We start from the raw sequence: 16702 nt of genomic DNA, 5'->3' as shown, positions 1-16702 counted from the left end.
AAGAAAGGAAGCCGGGGGGCTGCAGGAGCCTTCCTTGACCATGCTTGGGAGTCAGGGAAGGATCCCCAGGAAGGGGATTTTAGACCTGAAGAAATGTAGGTCACATGGCCAGTCAATAGCAGAACTTGGTCACGAGACACCATAACACGAGAGAGGTGTGGTCTGCTGAGTTTCAGGATCCCCGGAAACCCTTTGGAATTCAGTGCCTGATTTTGCGAGTGTTGCCTGGTTTGTTCTTGCCTGCCTGGCACTGCCCGCGTTTTTTTTTTTTTTTAAAAACAAATGTACTTTCCTTGGGAGAGTAGCCCTTCTTGGAAATCCACATGGTTTCTACTGCCTGTAAGTCCGAGAACTTCTATTGGTTGGGCAAGTGACAAAGGCCTGGCCAATCATGGTACCCTACTCCCCCTTTAACCAGTGACTGGTCTGAGGAGTAGACACACAGCCCAAGGAGAGACAGTCAGGGCCTTTCCCGGGAATTTACACTAGGCTGCTAAGACAGAAAAGCTTATCTACTGTTGGCAAAGCAAGGATGATATAAGCAGGGAGCTGTTTGTAGCAGGTCTTAAATAGTCTTTTCCTAGAAATCTTTCCTACAGAAAAGACTGCATGTGGGCACAAGGAGGCACACACAGGGATGGTCACCAAGCAGCCACAAGGAGGGAAGTGGAAGAGGGACAGGGGAGAAGCTTGGCAACACCATTCAGTGCTTGAGTTCCTTCCAAAAGGCCATTTCACTGATACAAAAGAAAATGTCTTTTTGCTTAAGGCCTGGTTTCTCTTAGCTGCGTTAACTCCTAACTAATGAAGCACATCCCCTTGTATATGCTGTTTTCTGGAGTGAAGCCCACCAGTCAGATTCTTAAAGGAGTTTATGATCTTCAAAGGGTCCTAAGGGACTTTCCCGGCAGTCAAGTGGTTGAGCCTCCATGCTTCCAATGCAGGGAGCACAGGTTCGATTCCTGACCCAGGAACTAAAAATCCCACATGCCATGTAGCATGGCCAAAACAGAAAAAAATTTTAATGAAAAAAAAATTGACAAAAGGGTCCTGAGCCTTCCATGGTAAAAGACTTCACAGTCAGGTAGATCTGAATTTCAGCCTCAGCTTTATCATTTACCAGATATGTGTCCACGTGCAAGTTAACTCCTTTGAGGGTTTCTTCATCTGTAAAATGGGAACAATCCCCATCTCAAAACACTGCAATGTTTATTACCTAGCCTGACACTGAGAAGCTAAGCAGCAACTGACATACAAGCCCAGTGCTTTCTCTCCACGATGACTGACAGAGAAAACAGTGAGAGGAACCGCAGGCATACAACCTGGAAAGAATTTTACACTCAAAAGGCCACAGTTCGCCTTGGTTTATTAGCAATGCTTTCTTCTACCCAGCTGTCAGTCTCTAAGGGGCACCACAGAACAGAGTTCAGAGGTTCTATCTCTGCAGTCTCGGAGGGACCCAGACCAACCCTGGGCATTATCAGAGCCAGGTAAGAGCCAGTTGAAGAACCTGTGGACTGGCAGAGCTGTACCCATAAAAGAGTAGCCTTGTGGGGAGTGCCTACCACTTCCTGGTAAACACGTGGGCTGGGCGATGCCATAGCACCTTCAGAGGGAATTCCTGTCTAGGAGGGAACAAAAAGGAAAAGGCCTTGAAAGTCTGTTGCCATGCTGGGCCGGTGAGTCTCAGAAAAAGACAGGGACAATGAAATGGAGGGGAGCATTCCTCCCAAGCTGCTAACTGCCTTACGTATGTATGTGGGTCAGAATGGGGGCATCCTTAAGGCTCTCAAGGAGTCTAGTCGTAGGCTATCTTTTGGACTTCCTGGCTAGACTAGTTTCTCTCTTACTGTGCCTCTGACCATCTCTTGGCCTGTATTTCCTAGGCTCAAGGCTTTTAGAGATTCTTCTCTACTTCCCTCTCTCTCCTCTCTGGCTCTCCATCTTCAGGTCTCTTGTCTTTTTTTCTGGTCCATCTTGCTCGCCACCCTTACCTCTCTTCCCTCTCCTTGACTGGTCCCAACTGTTTTCATTGCTCTGATACTCTCCCACCCTGATTCTTTTTTCACTCTGATTTTCTCTCCAACTGTCTTTCTCCATCTGATTCCACGCCTCCTCTTCAGTTTTTCATCTCTCATTTTGTTTACATTTTTTTTTTTTGGTGACTCTCCGTTTTCTTCTCTCTCCATCACTGACTCTTCATTTCTCCATCTAAAATTTGTCACCTAGTTTGAAGCTCTAATAAGAGCCAACATTTACCTAGGGCTGACACATATCAGGCACTACTCTACATCACTCATATATATTTATATCCAAACGTATACACCACACACACACATATGTACACTTTTCTCAAAACCCTAGTTTCCACTCTCATTGTTCTACTTTCTTTACATCTCTCAAGTTCACGGTGCGATCACACTTCTCTCATGGACCCTGCGAGCCTCTCTCCATCGGATCCATTAGTCTCTCGCCCTCGATCTCTCCAGTTTTCAGCTTCTCTCCTCTCTCAACCTCCCCGTCTCTCAGTCCCTCAGTTTCTCGAAACTCCTTTTTGTGCCTCCATTTCTTTCAACCTCTCTGACCCTCAGTTCTCTTAGCAACGCTCAAGCTCCATCTCCATCTGCTTCTCCCGGCTGGCTCGGCTTCCTCCAACACCTTGCCTCATCTCGGGGTCTTCCCGTTCCCGTCACCCCGCTCCCAAGCTGTCCCCGATCCCGATCGGACTCCAGCCGCCGCCACCACCGCCCCACGCAGCCGCCCCACCCCCCTCACCTCGCTAACCGCCGCGATCACCTCAACTTCCGGTCCCCAGGACCGCTCACGACCCCGAAGCCTGTTCTGCGCCTGCGCACGCCATTCCCACGGCTCCGCCCCGCCCCCACGGCGGACAGAGGAACCAATGAGCAGCTGCGAGCGCCCAAGGCTCACTATGCGCCTGCGTACAGAATGATCAGGCCCCGCCTCGCTTTGGGCGGAGCTTCGGGAGACGCTGCGCCCTCTGGGGGCCAGTGGAGGAGTGACGGTGGAGAATTGGTCTATCCTGCCTCTGAACAGCTAGTTGTATCCGTGGGTCGCCCGGACGCCGGGATTTAGCCAAAATAAGACGCTGGCCTGAGCCCAGACACTATCAAAACACCCCCCCCCCGTGATTTAGTTATTATAATTCATATTATTAATGTATTAATTATTAATACATTGATGTGTTCAGTTCCATTCACTCGCTCAGTCGTGTCCTACTCTTTGCGACCCATGGACTGCAGCACGCCAGTCTTCCCTGTCCATCACCAACTCCCGGAGCTTGCTCAAACTCATGTCCATCGAGTCAGTGATGCCAGCCAACCATCTCGTCCTCTGTCGTCCCCTTCTCCTGCCTTCAATCTTTCCCAGCATCAGGGTCTTTACATTGATGTATTATAATTCACAATCATTAATGTAATCTATTCATGTATAATTCACCCTATAACTCATTAATGAGTAATACAATTCAACTTCCAAGCTTTCTGTCTTGAAGGTCCTAGGTTCTCCAGAGACAAACACAGGGATTAGATAGTCGGTGAATGCTGAATGAATGACTACTTGAAGGAGAAAAGTGACTCCTCTTTAGTCCTAGATGGGTCAGTCATTGCTGCACTGAGCCTCAGTTTCCCTATTTATAAAACGAAGATAATGCCTACTTTTCAAGATTGTTGAGAAAAACAAATGCAAAAGTATACATACATAAAGTAGCTAAACTTTTTTCACTATTATACATATAGGCGCTTGATAAATGTTTGTTAAGTAGCTCAGTCGTGTCTAACTCTTTGCAACCCGTGAATTGTAGCCTACCAGGTTCCTCCCTCCATGGGATTCTCCAGGCAAGAATACTGGAGTAGGTTGCCATTTCCTTCTCCAGGGGATCTTTCCAACCAAATCTTTCATTTTTTATATCCTTCCCATCATTCTCCTTTTTCCTTTGGATAGCGTCTTGGTTAAGAAGGTACAACTTTCATTTCTGGAATCAGTTATAGGTACTGAGTATACAGAAATGAACAAAACAAAGGAGTTTATGTTTTGGTGAGGGAGACAGACACATAGATTAAAATATAGAATGTCAAGCAGAACTGCATTTTCTATGGAATAAAACAAAGCAGGGAAGGGACAAGGAGTGCTGCTATTTGGTCCAGTGATAGTCAAGAGAAGACATCTCCCAGAAAGTAACATTTAGGCAAAGAGCTGAAAACAGTGTTGCATTCAAGGCAGAGGAAGAAACAGAGGCAAAGACTGAAATGACCACATAACTTGGAGGGTTCAAGGGTCAGCAAGCAGGCTTGTGTAGTCGGATGAAGGTTGGAAAACAGTAGGGAATGAGGTGGGAGAGAGGAGGAGGATAGAAGTGTGGACTTTGGCTTCCAATCTGAGTGAGGTGGAATCCATGGGCAGAGTTCCATGTGACTTAGATTTTAACAGAGTCCTCTGGCTCCCATGTGGGGAACAGCCTACAGGGATTCAAGATAAGAAGAGGGGCCCAAGGGAGAGGCTGCCACAATAGATGGCTGGACCAGGATGATGGTGGAGAAGATTGATGCTTTAAGACAGAATCTGTAAGGATTGGCTGATAAATTGGTCATGGACTGTGAATATGAGAGAAATGGAGGTGGCCCAAGGTTCTTGGCCTGAGTGCCTGGAAATAGAGTTGCCATCAACTGGGACGGAAAAGATGCAGGAGGATGGCTGAAAGAGAAAATCCATACTTCTCTTTTGAGCATATTAAGTTATTTATTCTACAATGAGTTGGGATGCCAAGGGGTAAGATGTATGTAACTATTGAATCCTTAGGAAGCAATTAGAACATCGAAGGGCCAATTCTTGTGTCGTTATCAAAAAAAGAAGGGGAAGAAATTGACTAACATCTGCTTAAAATGTACAAAAGAGAACTACAATTTTTTTTTAATGAAAATGGGAGAAAACAAACAACAAATATGAAGTTAGGAAGAAAATAACAAACTACCAATGCTAAGGATTGAGTAGAAAACGTGAAACTAGTTCTTTGGAAACCTTCTAATTGGAACGCTAAAGAACTTGATACATTCATGCTAAAAATAAACAAAAACCAAAGAACAAACTTGAGAGCAAAAGGAGGAAGTTACAACAAACCAAAAGCAAGGCTATTTTTCATGATCAAAGGACTTCTATGGACAGTTGCTCAGAAAGACTCTAAAAGGTTTCATGAAATTGATTCTTTTTAACAAGAAGTAACACTGATGCACTAAGAAAGGAAAACAAATCTCAAAAAATACAAAAGACTGTTTACAAATGTACAAAGAACTCTCCTAAATGGCACCTGGCCCCCATGGATTAACAGCAAGATTTCTTCCAACTTTTTGTCCCAGGACAGGATTCACTTGATAAGGCAAGTTTGGATCATTCATGAGAATTCTGGTGGTTTAGTCTCTTAAATTTTGTCCAACTCTTGTGACCCCATGAACTGTAGCCTGCCAGGCTCCTCTGTCCTCTGTCCATGGGATTTCCCAGATAAGAATACTGGAGTGGGTTGCCATTCCCTTCTCCATGAGAATGCTGAATAAAATATCAAAAAATAAAATATGTGTTGTTGACCTAAGACGTGTCCCTGTATCAGATTTTTTTTTTTTTAAGGAAGAAAAAGATCTCTATCATTGGGGTAGCTCACAATCTAGTTGGAAGAAAACTGTACACAAACGTAGTTTGGCTGTTTTTAAAGTTTGGGAAGGGTGGAGGCGAGACAGAAGTTAAGCTAGCCCAGATGTTGTCCTTGGAAATTTTACAGGTTAGCTGGGAACGTTTGTTCCAGAAACTTGGAGAACAGAATGTTCTGTTCCCCAGGGAGGGGACTGAATCAGGGAGATCTCCCTGGAGGGAGTACTATTTGAAGAAGGCATTGAAGGAAATTTTCAGTGATCGAGAGCATGGATACTAGAATCAGGTAAACATGGGATCCAATCTCAGCTCTATAATTTCCTTGTGTGTGTGATCTTGGGCAAATGACCTCTGGGTTGTTGTAAGAATTACCTTAAAGGAGAAACTGTGTGTAAAGTGCTGTCCTGGAGTTAAGAAGGTATCACTACTATGTGATTTCAAAGATCTGAACAAGTGATATTCTAGAGCAACCTTGTCCAATAGAACTTCCTGCAATGATGGAAATGTTTTATATCTGCACGGCACATGGCAGGGGCATAACAAATGTTTGTTGAATGAATAAAAACAAATGACATTATCATTAAGCTCCTCAATCCAGCTATGCCTGAAGCCTGTCTTGCAAAATGGGATAGGAGGATAGAAACCGATTTCCCCCTAGCCTACACTTCCATCTCTGAGACCAGGTCGTGGCTAGTCGATTTCTTGCTGACCATACTTTCATCCTCGCTCTGTGGCTCCTTCAGGGCCCAGCGACATGCAGCTGGCAGAGACTGGCGCAGTTGAGCCTGCCCAAAATAGAGGAAAAGCATGGGATTGAGGCAGCTGTGAGCAAGGGCCAGGCCCACCACCAAGGGTTCAGCCCGCAGGGCCTTGGCCAGGAGGGTGGAGTGTGGGGCCGCCAAGGTGAGTATCAATCCCAGCGCGTGGTAGGGGGCCCAGCAGACAAAAAACCCCACCACGACAGCCAGGCCCAGTGGCCAGCGGCGTTGGGTAGCACGACACAGGAGGGCACCGTGGCAGACAACCACGACCACCAGCGGTGCCAGGAAGCCAAAAATAAACCGGGTGGCCATCACTGAGTTTTCAGCCACAGTCGAGCCACCGTAGTCCACCACACACTCCAGCCGGTGTGGGAAATGCTCCTGATGCAGCCGGCGGTAGATGGCTGAGGGCACAGTGAGCAGCAGGGCCAGCCCCCAGCATGTCCCACAGGCTGCCCGCACCCTGCACGCCCGCCCGGCTGCCCCCCACCAGGTGGGCCTGAGGGCCAGCAGGCAAAGGTCCATGCTGAGAGTGGCCAGGAGGAGGACGCTGGCATACATGGAGAGCAGGATGACAGAGGGCAGGGTCCGGCAGCCCACTGCCCCGTACAGCCAATGGCCCTTGTGGGCGACCGACACCGCCAGGATGGGGAGAGACAAACAGCAGAGCAGGTCTGCTACGGCCAGTTGGAGGAACCAGATGGCACTGACCCTCTGGTGGGCCTCTTTCCAGGTCACCCAGGCCATCATGGCATTGCCCGGCACCCCCACCAGGAAGACGGCGGCATACAGCAGGAGTGGGGTCGCGTGGAGGAGGTCAATGGAGATGCAGGAGCCGTCAGCGCAGTCCACCGGGAGATCCGGAAGGTCGCCATAATCCCCATACTCGTTGCCAAGAGAAGTGTTCTCCATCCAGGCTGCAGACACCTGGGAAGGCGAGCAATGGTGTGAAAACTCAGAGATGAAAACTGTCAGGCCCTCGGAATCCTAGTGGATAGGAACCTCAGCCCATTAGCATCTCGGAAACCAGGACAGGACGTTAGAACTCCAGTGCAGGGCCTCCCTGGTGGCCCAGTGGTAACGAATCCACCTGCCAATGGAGGAGACACGGGTTCGATCCCTGGTCCGGGAAGATCTCACATGCCACTAATCCTGTGCTCCACAACTACTGAGCCTGTCTGTGCTCTAAAGCCCAAAAACCACAATTACTGAGCCCATGATCCGCAACAAGAGAAGCCACTGCAATGAGAAGCTGGGGCTCCGGAACGGAAAAGTAGTCCCCGCTCACAGCAACTAGAGAAAAACCTGCATAGCAACAAAGACTGAACACAGTCAAAATAAATAAATAAAGCTATAAGAAAAAAAGAACTCCAGCACATTAGAATCTTGGAATTCTAAAATGTTACAGTGTAAGAGCCCCAGCTTATTAATGTCTTGGAATTCTAGAGTATTACCATGTTAGAATTCTAACATGCTAAAAATCTTAGAATTCCAAAATACTAAATTCTTAGAATTTAGTAGCTAGCTAGCCATTTATTGCTTGGCATTCTAGACCAGCCCCATCCAATCGAACTTTCAATGTTGATGGAAATAGTCCCTATCTGTGGTCCAGTACAGTAACTGCCAGCCACATGTGGCTACCGAGTATTTGAAATGGGAGCCAGGGTGACTGAGAAACTAACCTTTCTATCTTATTTCATTTTCATTGATTTAAATAGCTACATGTGACTGGTGGCTCTAATGAAGCTCTAGAGCATTGACCACTAGCCAGTTAGCAAACTGCAACTCTAGAATCTAAACTGTTGGAACTTGAATATTCATCAAGACGAATGTGAAAGTGTTAATCATTCAGTCGTGTCCGACTCAGTGTGACCCCATGGATGGCATGTAGCCCGCCAGGCTCCTCTGTCCATGGAATTCTCCAGGCAAGAATACTGGAGTGGGCTGCCCTTCCCTTCTTCAGGGGATCTTCTCAACCCAGGGATCAAACCCAGGTCTCCTGCATTACAAGGAATTTTTAATTCCTTATAGTGGAACTTTAAATGAGGGGTCAAGGAAGGCCTCTCTGAAAAGGTGACATTTGAGCAAAACCAGAAAGGAGGGGATGGAGGGCAGGAGGAGAAGGTAGGGGATGGGGGAACAGAGGATGAAATGGTTGGATGACATCATCGACTCAATGGACATGAGTTTGAACAGACTCTGGGAGATAATGAAGGACAAGAAAGCCTGGTGGGCTGCAGTCGGTGGGGTCGAAAAGAGTCAAACAGGGACTGGACAACAAGAAAGGAGGTGGGGAGGGAGCTGTGCCGTGATCTGGGAGAAGTGAATCCCAGGCAGAGGAAACAGACAGTGCAGGTGCCCTAAGGCGGGGACAGGATGGTACACGTTAGAACTCCATCTCCTGTGGAATAGATGGGAAGTAAAAACAGAGGTATCAGTGCCTATGTAGGTACTGTAAGCTCTTCATCTTTTATTCTGCATGGGACGGGAGCCATGGGAAGGTGCTGAGCAGAGAAATGACACTGTCTACCATAGAAAGCGAATCATAACTACTACTACAACCCAGGTCTCCCGTGTTGCAGGCAGACTCTTTACCATCTGAGACATCAGGAAATCCCCTTTCATTATTATTATTATTAAGCACCATCTACTGAGTACTTTGTGTTCTGTGCCAGGCATTGCTCCAAGCCCCTTTACATATTATATCATTTAGTCCTTACAACAACCCTCCGGTTTTCACATCATTGTTAGACCCATTCTGCAGACAAGAAAACTGAGGCCATAGAGAAGGAACTTACCGAAGGCGGCGCAGCTAAGCAAGTAACAGAGCTGAATTTCAAACTGTGTTAGTTAGTCCCACTCTGAAACTCCAGGCCCTAGAACATCATCATCCAGAAGTCTTAGGTTCAGGAGAGTTGGAAGCCCGGACAGCCAGTGACCCTGAGCAGACCCGGCCTCTGTGACTCTGAGTGCACAGTTTCGGCCGGCTCTCTCTCTGGGTTTCCTCATCTGAGAAGCTAGTCACGGAGATGAGCCTACCTCACCAGTTTGGGGAGGCTTTGAAGAGTCAATATGTGTAAAGCTTGTGGCACGGATCAAGGGCTCAGGTAGAAAATAGACTTGTCCGCATGATGTCATAATAACCTGACCCTGCGGCTCTCTGCTGACTCTTTTGGGCTGACTGGCCCTCCGCAGGGCATCAGCTGGAGTTGACACAACAGGAAGGGCAGAAGGGAAGTTGGGGCACTCCCCTTCCCCCTCCTCCATGCCAAGTAGCTACCAAAAGGGCAAGCCATTGTGTGTGTGTGTGTGTGTGAAGTTTAGCACCTCGCTTTCATATTATTTTCATCTCTAACATGAAGCTATGTGCAGGCTTTAAAAATTCAAACCCTCAGGACTTCCCTGTGTGGTCCAGTGGTTAAGACTCCACACTTCTTCAGCAGGGGGCAAGAGTTCAGTCCCTGGTTGGGGAACTAAGATCCCACACATGCTATACAGCTTGGCCCAAAAAAAGAAGAAGAAGTGTAGAATCTCAGGCCCATCCCCAGACCTACCAAATCGGAATCTGCATTTCGACAGAATAAAAATTCAAGCCCTCACCAGCTGTGTGGCTTTGGGGAAACCACCAAACCTCTCTTTGTTGCAGCTTCCTCGTCTTCGAAAATGAGAACAACAGACTCACCTTAGAGGGTGTTAGGAGAGTTCATCAACTTAATAGGCACGAAGAGCTGAGCGCTTCCACCATGAGCGTTAGAAGTGTGTTGGCCGCTTAGCCCCAGATCCACGTGCACCCTCTCCCGACACCCTGAGACTCCACCCTTCCCAGGTCTTCCTGGTTCAAATCTGAGTTTTGCCTGTGTAAGCAACTCAGTCAATGCTATTTCCCTTTTAACACATTAAACAGAAATCCAAACACTCCCTGTGCCATTGCTTAATCTTTTCCGTTTAATGTGTCTCAGATTTACTTTCCCTATCTGGACACAAATCAACTCACTTCTTCATAATAAGGTCAAAAGCAATCCCCAGTCTGGGCGTGTCATCCTTATTAACCAGCCAGAGACTAAAGGACATTTAAGGAGCATCGTGGATGGTATTATTATCTTGTGATTTTATACACCAAAAAAATTATATTTCTATACTTCTACCTATGTGTGTGCTTGTGTGCTTAGTCACTCAGTCACGTCCATTTCTGTTCGACCCCATGGACTGCAGCTGCCAGGCTCCTCTGTCCATGGCGATTCTCCAGACAAGAATACTGGAGTGGGTTGCCAAGCCCTCCTCCAAGAGATCTTCCCAATCGAGGGATTGAACCCAGGTCTCCTGCATGGCAGGCAGATTCTCTACCCACTGAGCCACCAGGGAAGCCCAAGAACACTGGAGTGGGTAGCCTAACTCTTCTCCAGGGGATCCTCCCAGCCCAGAAATCGAACTGCGGTCTCCTGCATTGCAGGAGGATTTTTTTTTACCAAATGAGCTACCTGAGTATGACAATGTTCCTGAGCTCAGGAAGCTCACCTGAGTGTGATAATATTAATATATGGGGATCCCTCAACAGAAGCTTTCTGTGGACCTGCTCGAGTAAATTCCAAGAGTCTGGGATTCTGATGCGGATTCCACTGTGATGGCATTAAGACTCCACTCCTGAAATTCTAGTTCTGATTCCCAGATGCTGAAAATAATGAGTCTATATAACCAGGACTGGGGAAATGCCCCCCTCCCTTCTTCCCTCCATCCTTACCGTCTCTTGAGGAACGGTCCCCAGTTGGGCCAGATGCCACGGCAGGGGGCAAGATCCAGGCTGACAGCCAAGACCTTCTGAAGTCTCTCCCCCCGAGTCTGGCAGCTAGTGAATTCCTGCAAGCTGGTTCCCGGAGCTCCTAGGGGACTCCGCCAGGCACTGTCACCTCACAGGTCCCAGCCGATGCTCTTAAGCAGGGAAAACCAGGATCGGCCTTTTCCTACTGCCGCTAGCGTCTGTCCCAGATTCTCCCCATGACTCACACATCCCAAAATTACCGGGCAGCAGGCAAAAGTGGGTGGGAGCTGACCCTGTGTCCCCAGCACCAATCTCCATAACACCAGCTTCCTGGAAGCCAGATCTACATGTGGCTTGACCTTTGGGGTCTGGGGGTCTTGGCCTAGACTCGCTGTCCCAGCAGGGCCCTCTGAGGTCTTCCCCACCAAGTCCCCACAGCCCACTACCCCAACCCACTCTCGGACTCCAACTCAGCCCCTCCCCTCCCCTCTGCCCTTTGCAGAGCCTTGAAGACCAGTATACCTCCCGCCTCCCATGTTCTGAGGGAGACAGCTCAAGGTCACAGCCTCCAGTAAAAGGCCAAGGGTGCCCAGCACAGGGCCCGAGGCGTCAGAGGCAGACAAAACACAAACAAGTCCAATCTGCTCTGTGGGCCTCGGTTTTCCCTCTTTAAAATGGGAAGATTTGGGGGACGTCCCTGGTGGTTCAATGGTTAGAATACTGCGCTTTCGCTTCCGAGGCTCGAGGTTCGATCCTGGGTCAGGAGTCTAAGATCCTGCAAGCTGCACAACTTGGCCAAAAGCTTAACAAAAAATAATAATAAATAAGGGAAGATTTTGAGCATAGTGGTTCCTAACCTCTCTCCCAGCCTAGCATAGAGTCTGAGAACATGGATTTGAGAGCCAGAGCAATAGGATACATATTCGAGGTTCCCCGTTGACAAGCTGCTTGGGCCTCAACCCTTCTGAGCCTCAACTTCCTCATCTGTGAAATGGACATTTTAGCTATGAACATTAAATGGATGAAGAGATTTAAAATATACATGCACAATAGTGCCTGGCACACAGGAGATGCTGTGTACACATTTGTTAAATTAGGAACAATAAAAAGCATATGTTGTCAATTCTTAAAAGCTACATTTTAGGGAGAAAGGCTTAGCAAGAGGAAGTGACCCTTATTCCAGATTCAGAATCCTTTATTCAGTGGTTTTGGTGTTTGCACCACTGTGTGCGTGCTTCAGAGGTTGAAGGGATATATTTATACATTTCTTTTGTTGTTGTTTGGAGAAGAAACTCTCGTTGGTAGCGGAAGTTGTTTTGGGGTCAAGAGACAGTAACTCTCAGTGTGAGTGGGGGTGTCTCTGGGCGACCTAGTCTTGGCTGAGCCTGACCTAGACCACTCCTTCTCACCATCTCTGTCCCCCACATCCCACCAGCCCTAAGCTCCCCGTGGGAAAAGTAACATGGGAGAAGTCCCAGAGGGTGGGGGCAGGTATGGGAGGGGACACTGTCCTTTAGGAGCTCAAACCTCCTCTGATCTTGAGGTTACAGAATGTATTTCTCAGATCACTTAAACTGCTTAATCACCGAGTCCCAGGCAACTGTTTCTCGGATTCTAGGAAGCTAAGGTTTGCCACTGTCTCTGGAGCTGGAGGTTCTTATCTGGGGAGCGAGGGGATGCTGTGAATGGAGACAGGGACACAGATGTTATGAAAAGTTGGGGGTCATTTAGGGAGTGGGGTTCCTTTTATAGACGCCCTATGAGATGCTGAGTATCGGCCCCTCAACACTGGATACAATGAGGACATCTTAGAAGTCCGATTATTTGGGGCCCCATGGACTGTAGCTTCCCAGGCTCGTCTGCCCATGGAATTTTCCAGGCGCGAATACTGCAGTGGGTTGCCATGCCCTCCTCCAGGGGATCTTCCTGACCCAGGGTTGGAACCCTCATCTCTTAAGTCCCCTGCGTTGTGTGGCAGATTCTTTACCATTAGCACCACCTGGGAAGCCCTCTAGAAGTTTGCTCAGTTCACCCATATGAAATTTGTCATTTTTTGTGAGTCATAATAGGTTGAAGTCCGGCAAATCTGTGGCAACGGAAAGCAGATTAGTGATGGCCAGAACCTGAGGGGAAGTGGGGGATGTGAATGGAAAGTTACTGCTTAATGGGTTCTTCCTTCGGGGGTGATGAAAGTGTTCTAGACGGACTCCCCTGGTGGTCCAAGGATTTAGACTCCATGCTCCCCATGCAGGGGTCGCGAGTTCAATCCCTGGTCAGGGAACAAGATCCCACATGTTGCACAGTATGGCATATATATATATATATATATATATATATATACATATATATATAAAATATGAAATTTTAAAAATAAAATGTGTTTTTTTTTTTAAAGAAAGTGATCTGGAACTAGTTACATATAATAGTCTGTTATAAATAGTACTAGTTAGAAATAGTCGTCAGAGTTACACAACATTGTGGATGTACTAAATGTTACTAATGGTGAGTTTTACATTATGCATATCATACAATTTTTTAAAAATAATAAGCTGTTATATCCCCTCACCCCAAAACAGGATGAAGTCTGGTAATTTCATAAAGTTCAGCCTAATAGGACTTCTCTAGTGGTTCAGTCGGTAAAGAATCCACCTGTAAAATGCAGAGGCCAGGGTTCAATCCCCAGGCCCGTTAGATCCCCTGGAGAAGGAAACGGAAACCCACTGCAGTATTCTTGCCTGGAGAATCCCAGGGACAGACGAGCCCGGTGGGCTACAGTCCACAGAGTCACAAGAATCAGACATAACTTGGCGACTAAACCACCACACCAGGGGCTAATAGAATTCCAGAAGCCCAAGAGGGTGAGTGGCCCAGACAGGGAAACCAGTCTCTTTTGAATAATATATATTATTACAAGATATCTGATGCATGAAAAAGAGTGTCTGTAACGTGTGAAGTGAAAAGTACCACAAAACAAGCAGCTGTAAAATCACCATCCAGCTTAGAATCTGAATTTCTAGCTCAAGAGTAAATTTGTGGTGAGGGAACTGAGAATAAGTATGTTAGCTTTTGCTGGTCAAGAGGCCATTCATACTCTCTGGCAGAATGAAGGTGGCCACAGACTGAATGGCATGGCTGTGTTCCAATAAAACTTTATTCACAAAAACAAGCAACGGGCAGGATTTGGTCCACAGGCTGGAGTTTGCTGATGACTGAGCTAGGTCAAAGAACCTGAAGCCTAAATTGTTGAAATCACAGACTCTCAGAACATTGGAATCACAGGCTACTTGACCCAAGGGATCCTACAATGTTAGCCATACACTATTTGAATCACAGGATTCTAGAATGTCACACCAGAATCTTCGCATGTTAGAAGTACAAACTCCAGCAGTTAGATGTTAAATTTTTGTAGATAATCTGAACATTAATCAAGGAATTATATAGCCCTGAGCTGTCCAATACGGTAGCCACTGGCTGCATGAGACTGCTGAGCATTTTAAATGAGGTGGATCTGAAATGAGAGCTGCTGTGAGTGAAAGCTACATATCAGATTTCAAAGACTTGGTGTGAAGAAAAATCAAGAATGTGAACTCTCTCAATAACTTTTTGTACTAATCATATTTTGAAATGACAGTACTTGAAATATATTCGGTTCAGTAAAATATAACATTCGATTATTTTACCTGATTCGTTTTGCTTCTCTTTGCTTGTCTCTTGCTTGGCTGCTGAAAAAAATCTAAAATTATGTGTGTGGTTCACATCATATTCCTTTCAGACAACACGAATCTGAAGTAATACCATCCTGGAGGTTGGAGATGGGGTAACTGAGAAGGTCATATGGCCCAGATGCAGAGGATTTGGGAGCTCTGCCCTCCCTGCTCGGCCAAACCCATCATCCACTTCCTTTCCCTACCACTTCCTTTCCCTACCACTTCCTCTTTGATACTTGTTGACCCAGCAGATTCCTTGGGCTCCCGATTTCGCAATCGCCTAGCCCATCAATCCACTTCCCTCCTGGCCAGCGGTGATCAACACCAGGCCTTAGAAAAGCCACTTGGATCCCACATGTTGGTATCCAAGTGTTTCTAGAAGACCACTGTGAGGCCCAGGTTCTGGGAAGCAACTCCTTTCCAAATCAGGGTGAAGGAAAAGACCCCACTGCCTACAGCTTATTCCCCCAACCTAGGAAAGCCTGAGGGTGGCCAGGAACAGGGATGGAGTACAGGGATGGGGAGATGGGAGGAAGAAGTCAGGGAGGGCTTCCTGGAGGAGGCTGCACCCTGAAGGAAGGTAGAACAGCAACAGGGGTGGTCTTTTAAAAACAGACCAGGCAGCGAGAGACCAGGCAGGAGAAAAGGCAAGGACCCAAGTGGGAGAGGATGGAGGGCTTGAACCAGGAAAGATGTGGAATGGGAAGAGGGTGGCTTCCAGAGTGGGTCCCAACTGAGGCTTGGGTGACTAATGGACCGTGGGGGCAAGCCCTTGAGTAGGGTATGAGAAGGGAAGGGGAAGTTTGGGAGAAGACACTGAGATCATTTTAAGTGAGATAGGTGTAGAGGCCAGACCCTAAAGAGAGTGAGAGAGCTGGGAAGGTACTGGATGACATCACAAAAGTAAGACACGTGTTCAAGAGAACTCTAGAAAGCCAACATTTAAGGGCAGAAGAAAGTCTATAGAAGAGGCGGAGAAAGATCATGCTGAAAGTGAGAGGTTAACCAGCCCACCTGGAACAAGCCAGGGAGGGGCCCAAGTGGCTGGGAGGAAGGCGGAAGGAGGCAAGTGGGCTGTCCAGGTAGAAGGGACCTCTAAGGTCACAAGCATCTTCATGGGGGTACCAGAGCAGAAGGTAGCTGGGGCTCAGTTCTTCCCCCAGTGACCTTGCTGCCAGAGGGTCTGTATGGGTACCAACATTTACTATCAAAACGCACACACAACCTTTTCTGGAAGTCCTGCCGAGCACCCAGCACTCTAGGTGCTCACACAGCATCTTCTAATAAAATCGTCCCCGGGGCAGACACGACAACATGGTAACAGCAGGATTCAGCTGCAGTTCCCATCAGAATCAGATAACATCCACGTCCAGTGCCCCGTGCTGAGGCTGCTCCCTAGACTCAGCCAGCTCTTGCAAAGAGAAAGAAGGAGCTGATATCTACGTGACTGTCGTATTCAGGGGCCACCACCTCTGTGTGGCTTCCTGGGCACTTGAAATATGCCAGTCTGAATGGAGATGTACTGTGAGTGTAACTCACACCCAGGATTTTGAAGACTTAGTACCCACCCTACCCCCCCAAAACAAGTAAATTGGTACAGCCACTATGAAGAACAGTATGGAGTTTCCTTAAAAAAAAAAAAAGAAAGAAACCTGAAATTAGAATTGCCATATGACCCAGCAATCCTGCTTCCAGGCATATGTCTGGAGAAATCTCTAATTTGAAAAGACACACGCACCCTAATGTTCATAACAGAAGTGTTCACAAAAGTCAAGACCTGGAAGTTACCTAAAGGTCCACTGACAGATGAATGGATGAAG

General features: G+C 47.3%; 1 protein-coding gene across 2 annotated transcripts; it reads right to left on the bottom strand.

The window, feature by feature from the left end:
* Window positions 1–5736: 5736 nt before the first annotated feature.
* C5AR2 (complement C5a receptor 2) lies at window positions 5737–11282 on the bottom strand. 2 transcript variants are annotated; one of them, XM_068992992.1, is made up of 2 exons: window positions 11158–11282; window positions 5737–7346 (listed from the first exon to the last, which is right to left on the bottom strand). In XM_068992992.1, exon 2 carries the CDS (start codon window positions 7329–7331, stop codon window positions 6318–6320), a length of 1014 nt encoding a protein of 337 aa, XP_068849093.1. In that variant the 5' UTR covers window positions 7332–7346; window positions 11158–11282; the 3' UTR covers window positions 5737–6317. The 2 variants fall into 2 exon arrangements, with proteins under 2 accessions (XP_068849093.1, XP_068849094.1); XM_068992993.1 differs by lacking the exon at window positions 11158–11282 and adding an exon at window positions 10102–10110.
* Between the last annotated feature and the right edge of the window lie 5420 nt (window positions 11283–16702).

This window comes from Capricornis sumatraensis, chromosome 20, assembly GCF_032405125.1.
Source record: "Capricornis sumatraensis isolate serow.1 chromosome 20, serow.2, whole genome shotgun sequence".
NCBI lineage: Eukaryota > Metazoa > Chordata > Mammalia > Artiodactyla > Bovidae > Capricornis > Capricornis sumatraensis.
This window is presented reverse-complemented; position numbering and strand designations above follow the sequence as displayed.

Excerpts from the sequence above, each read along its gene's own strand:
- C5AR2 (XM_068992992.1), bottom strand. The coding sequence starts at position 7,331 with ATGGAGAACACTTCTCTTGGCAACGAGTATGGGGATTATGGCGACCTT.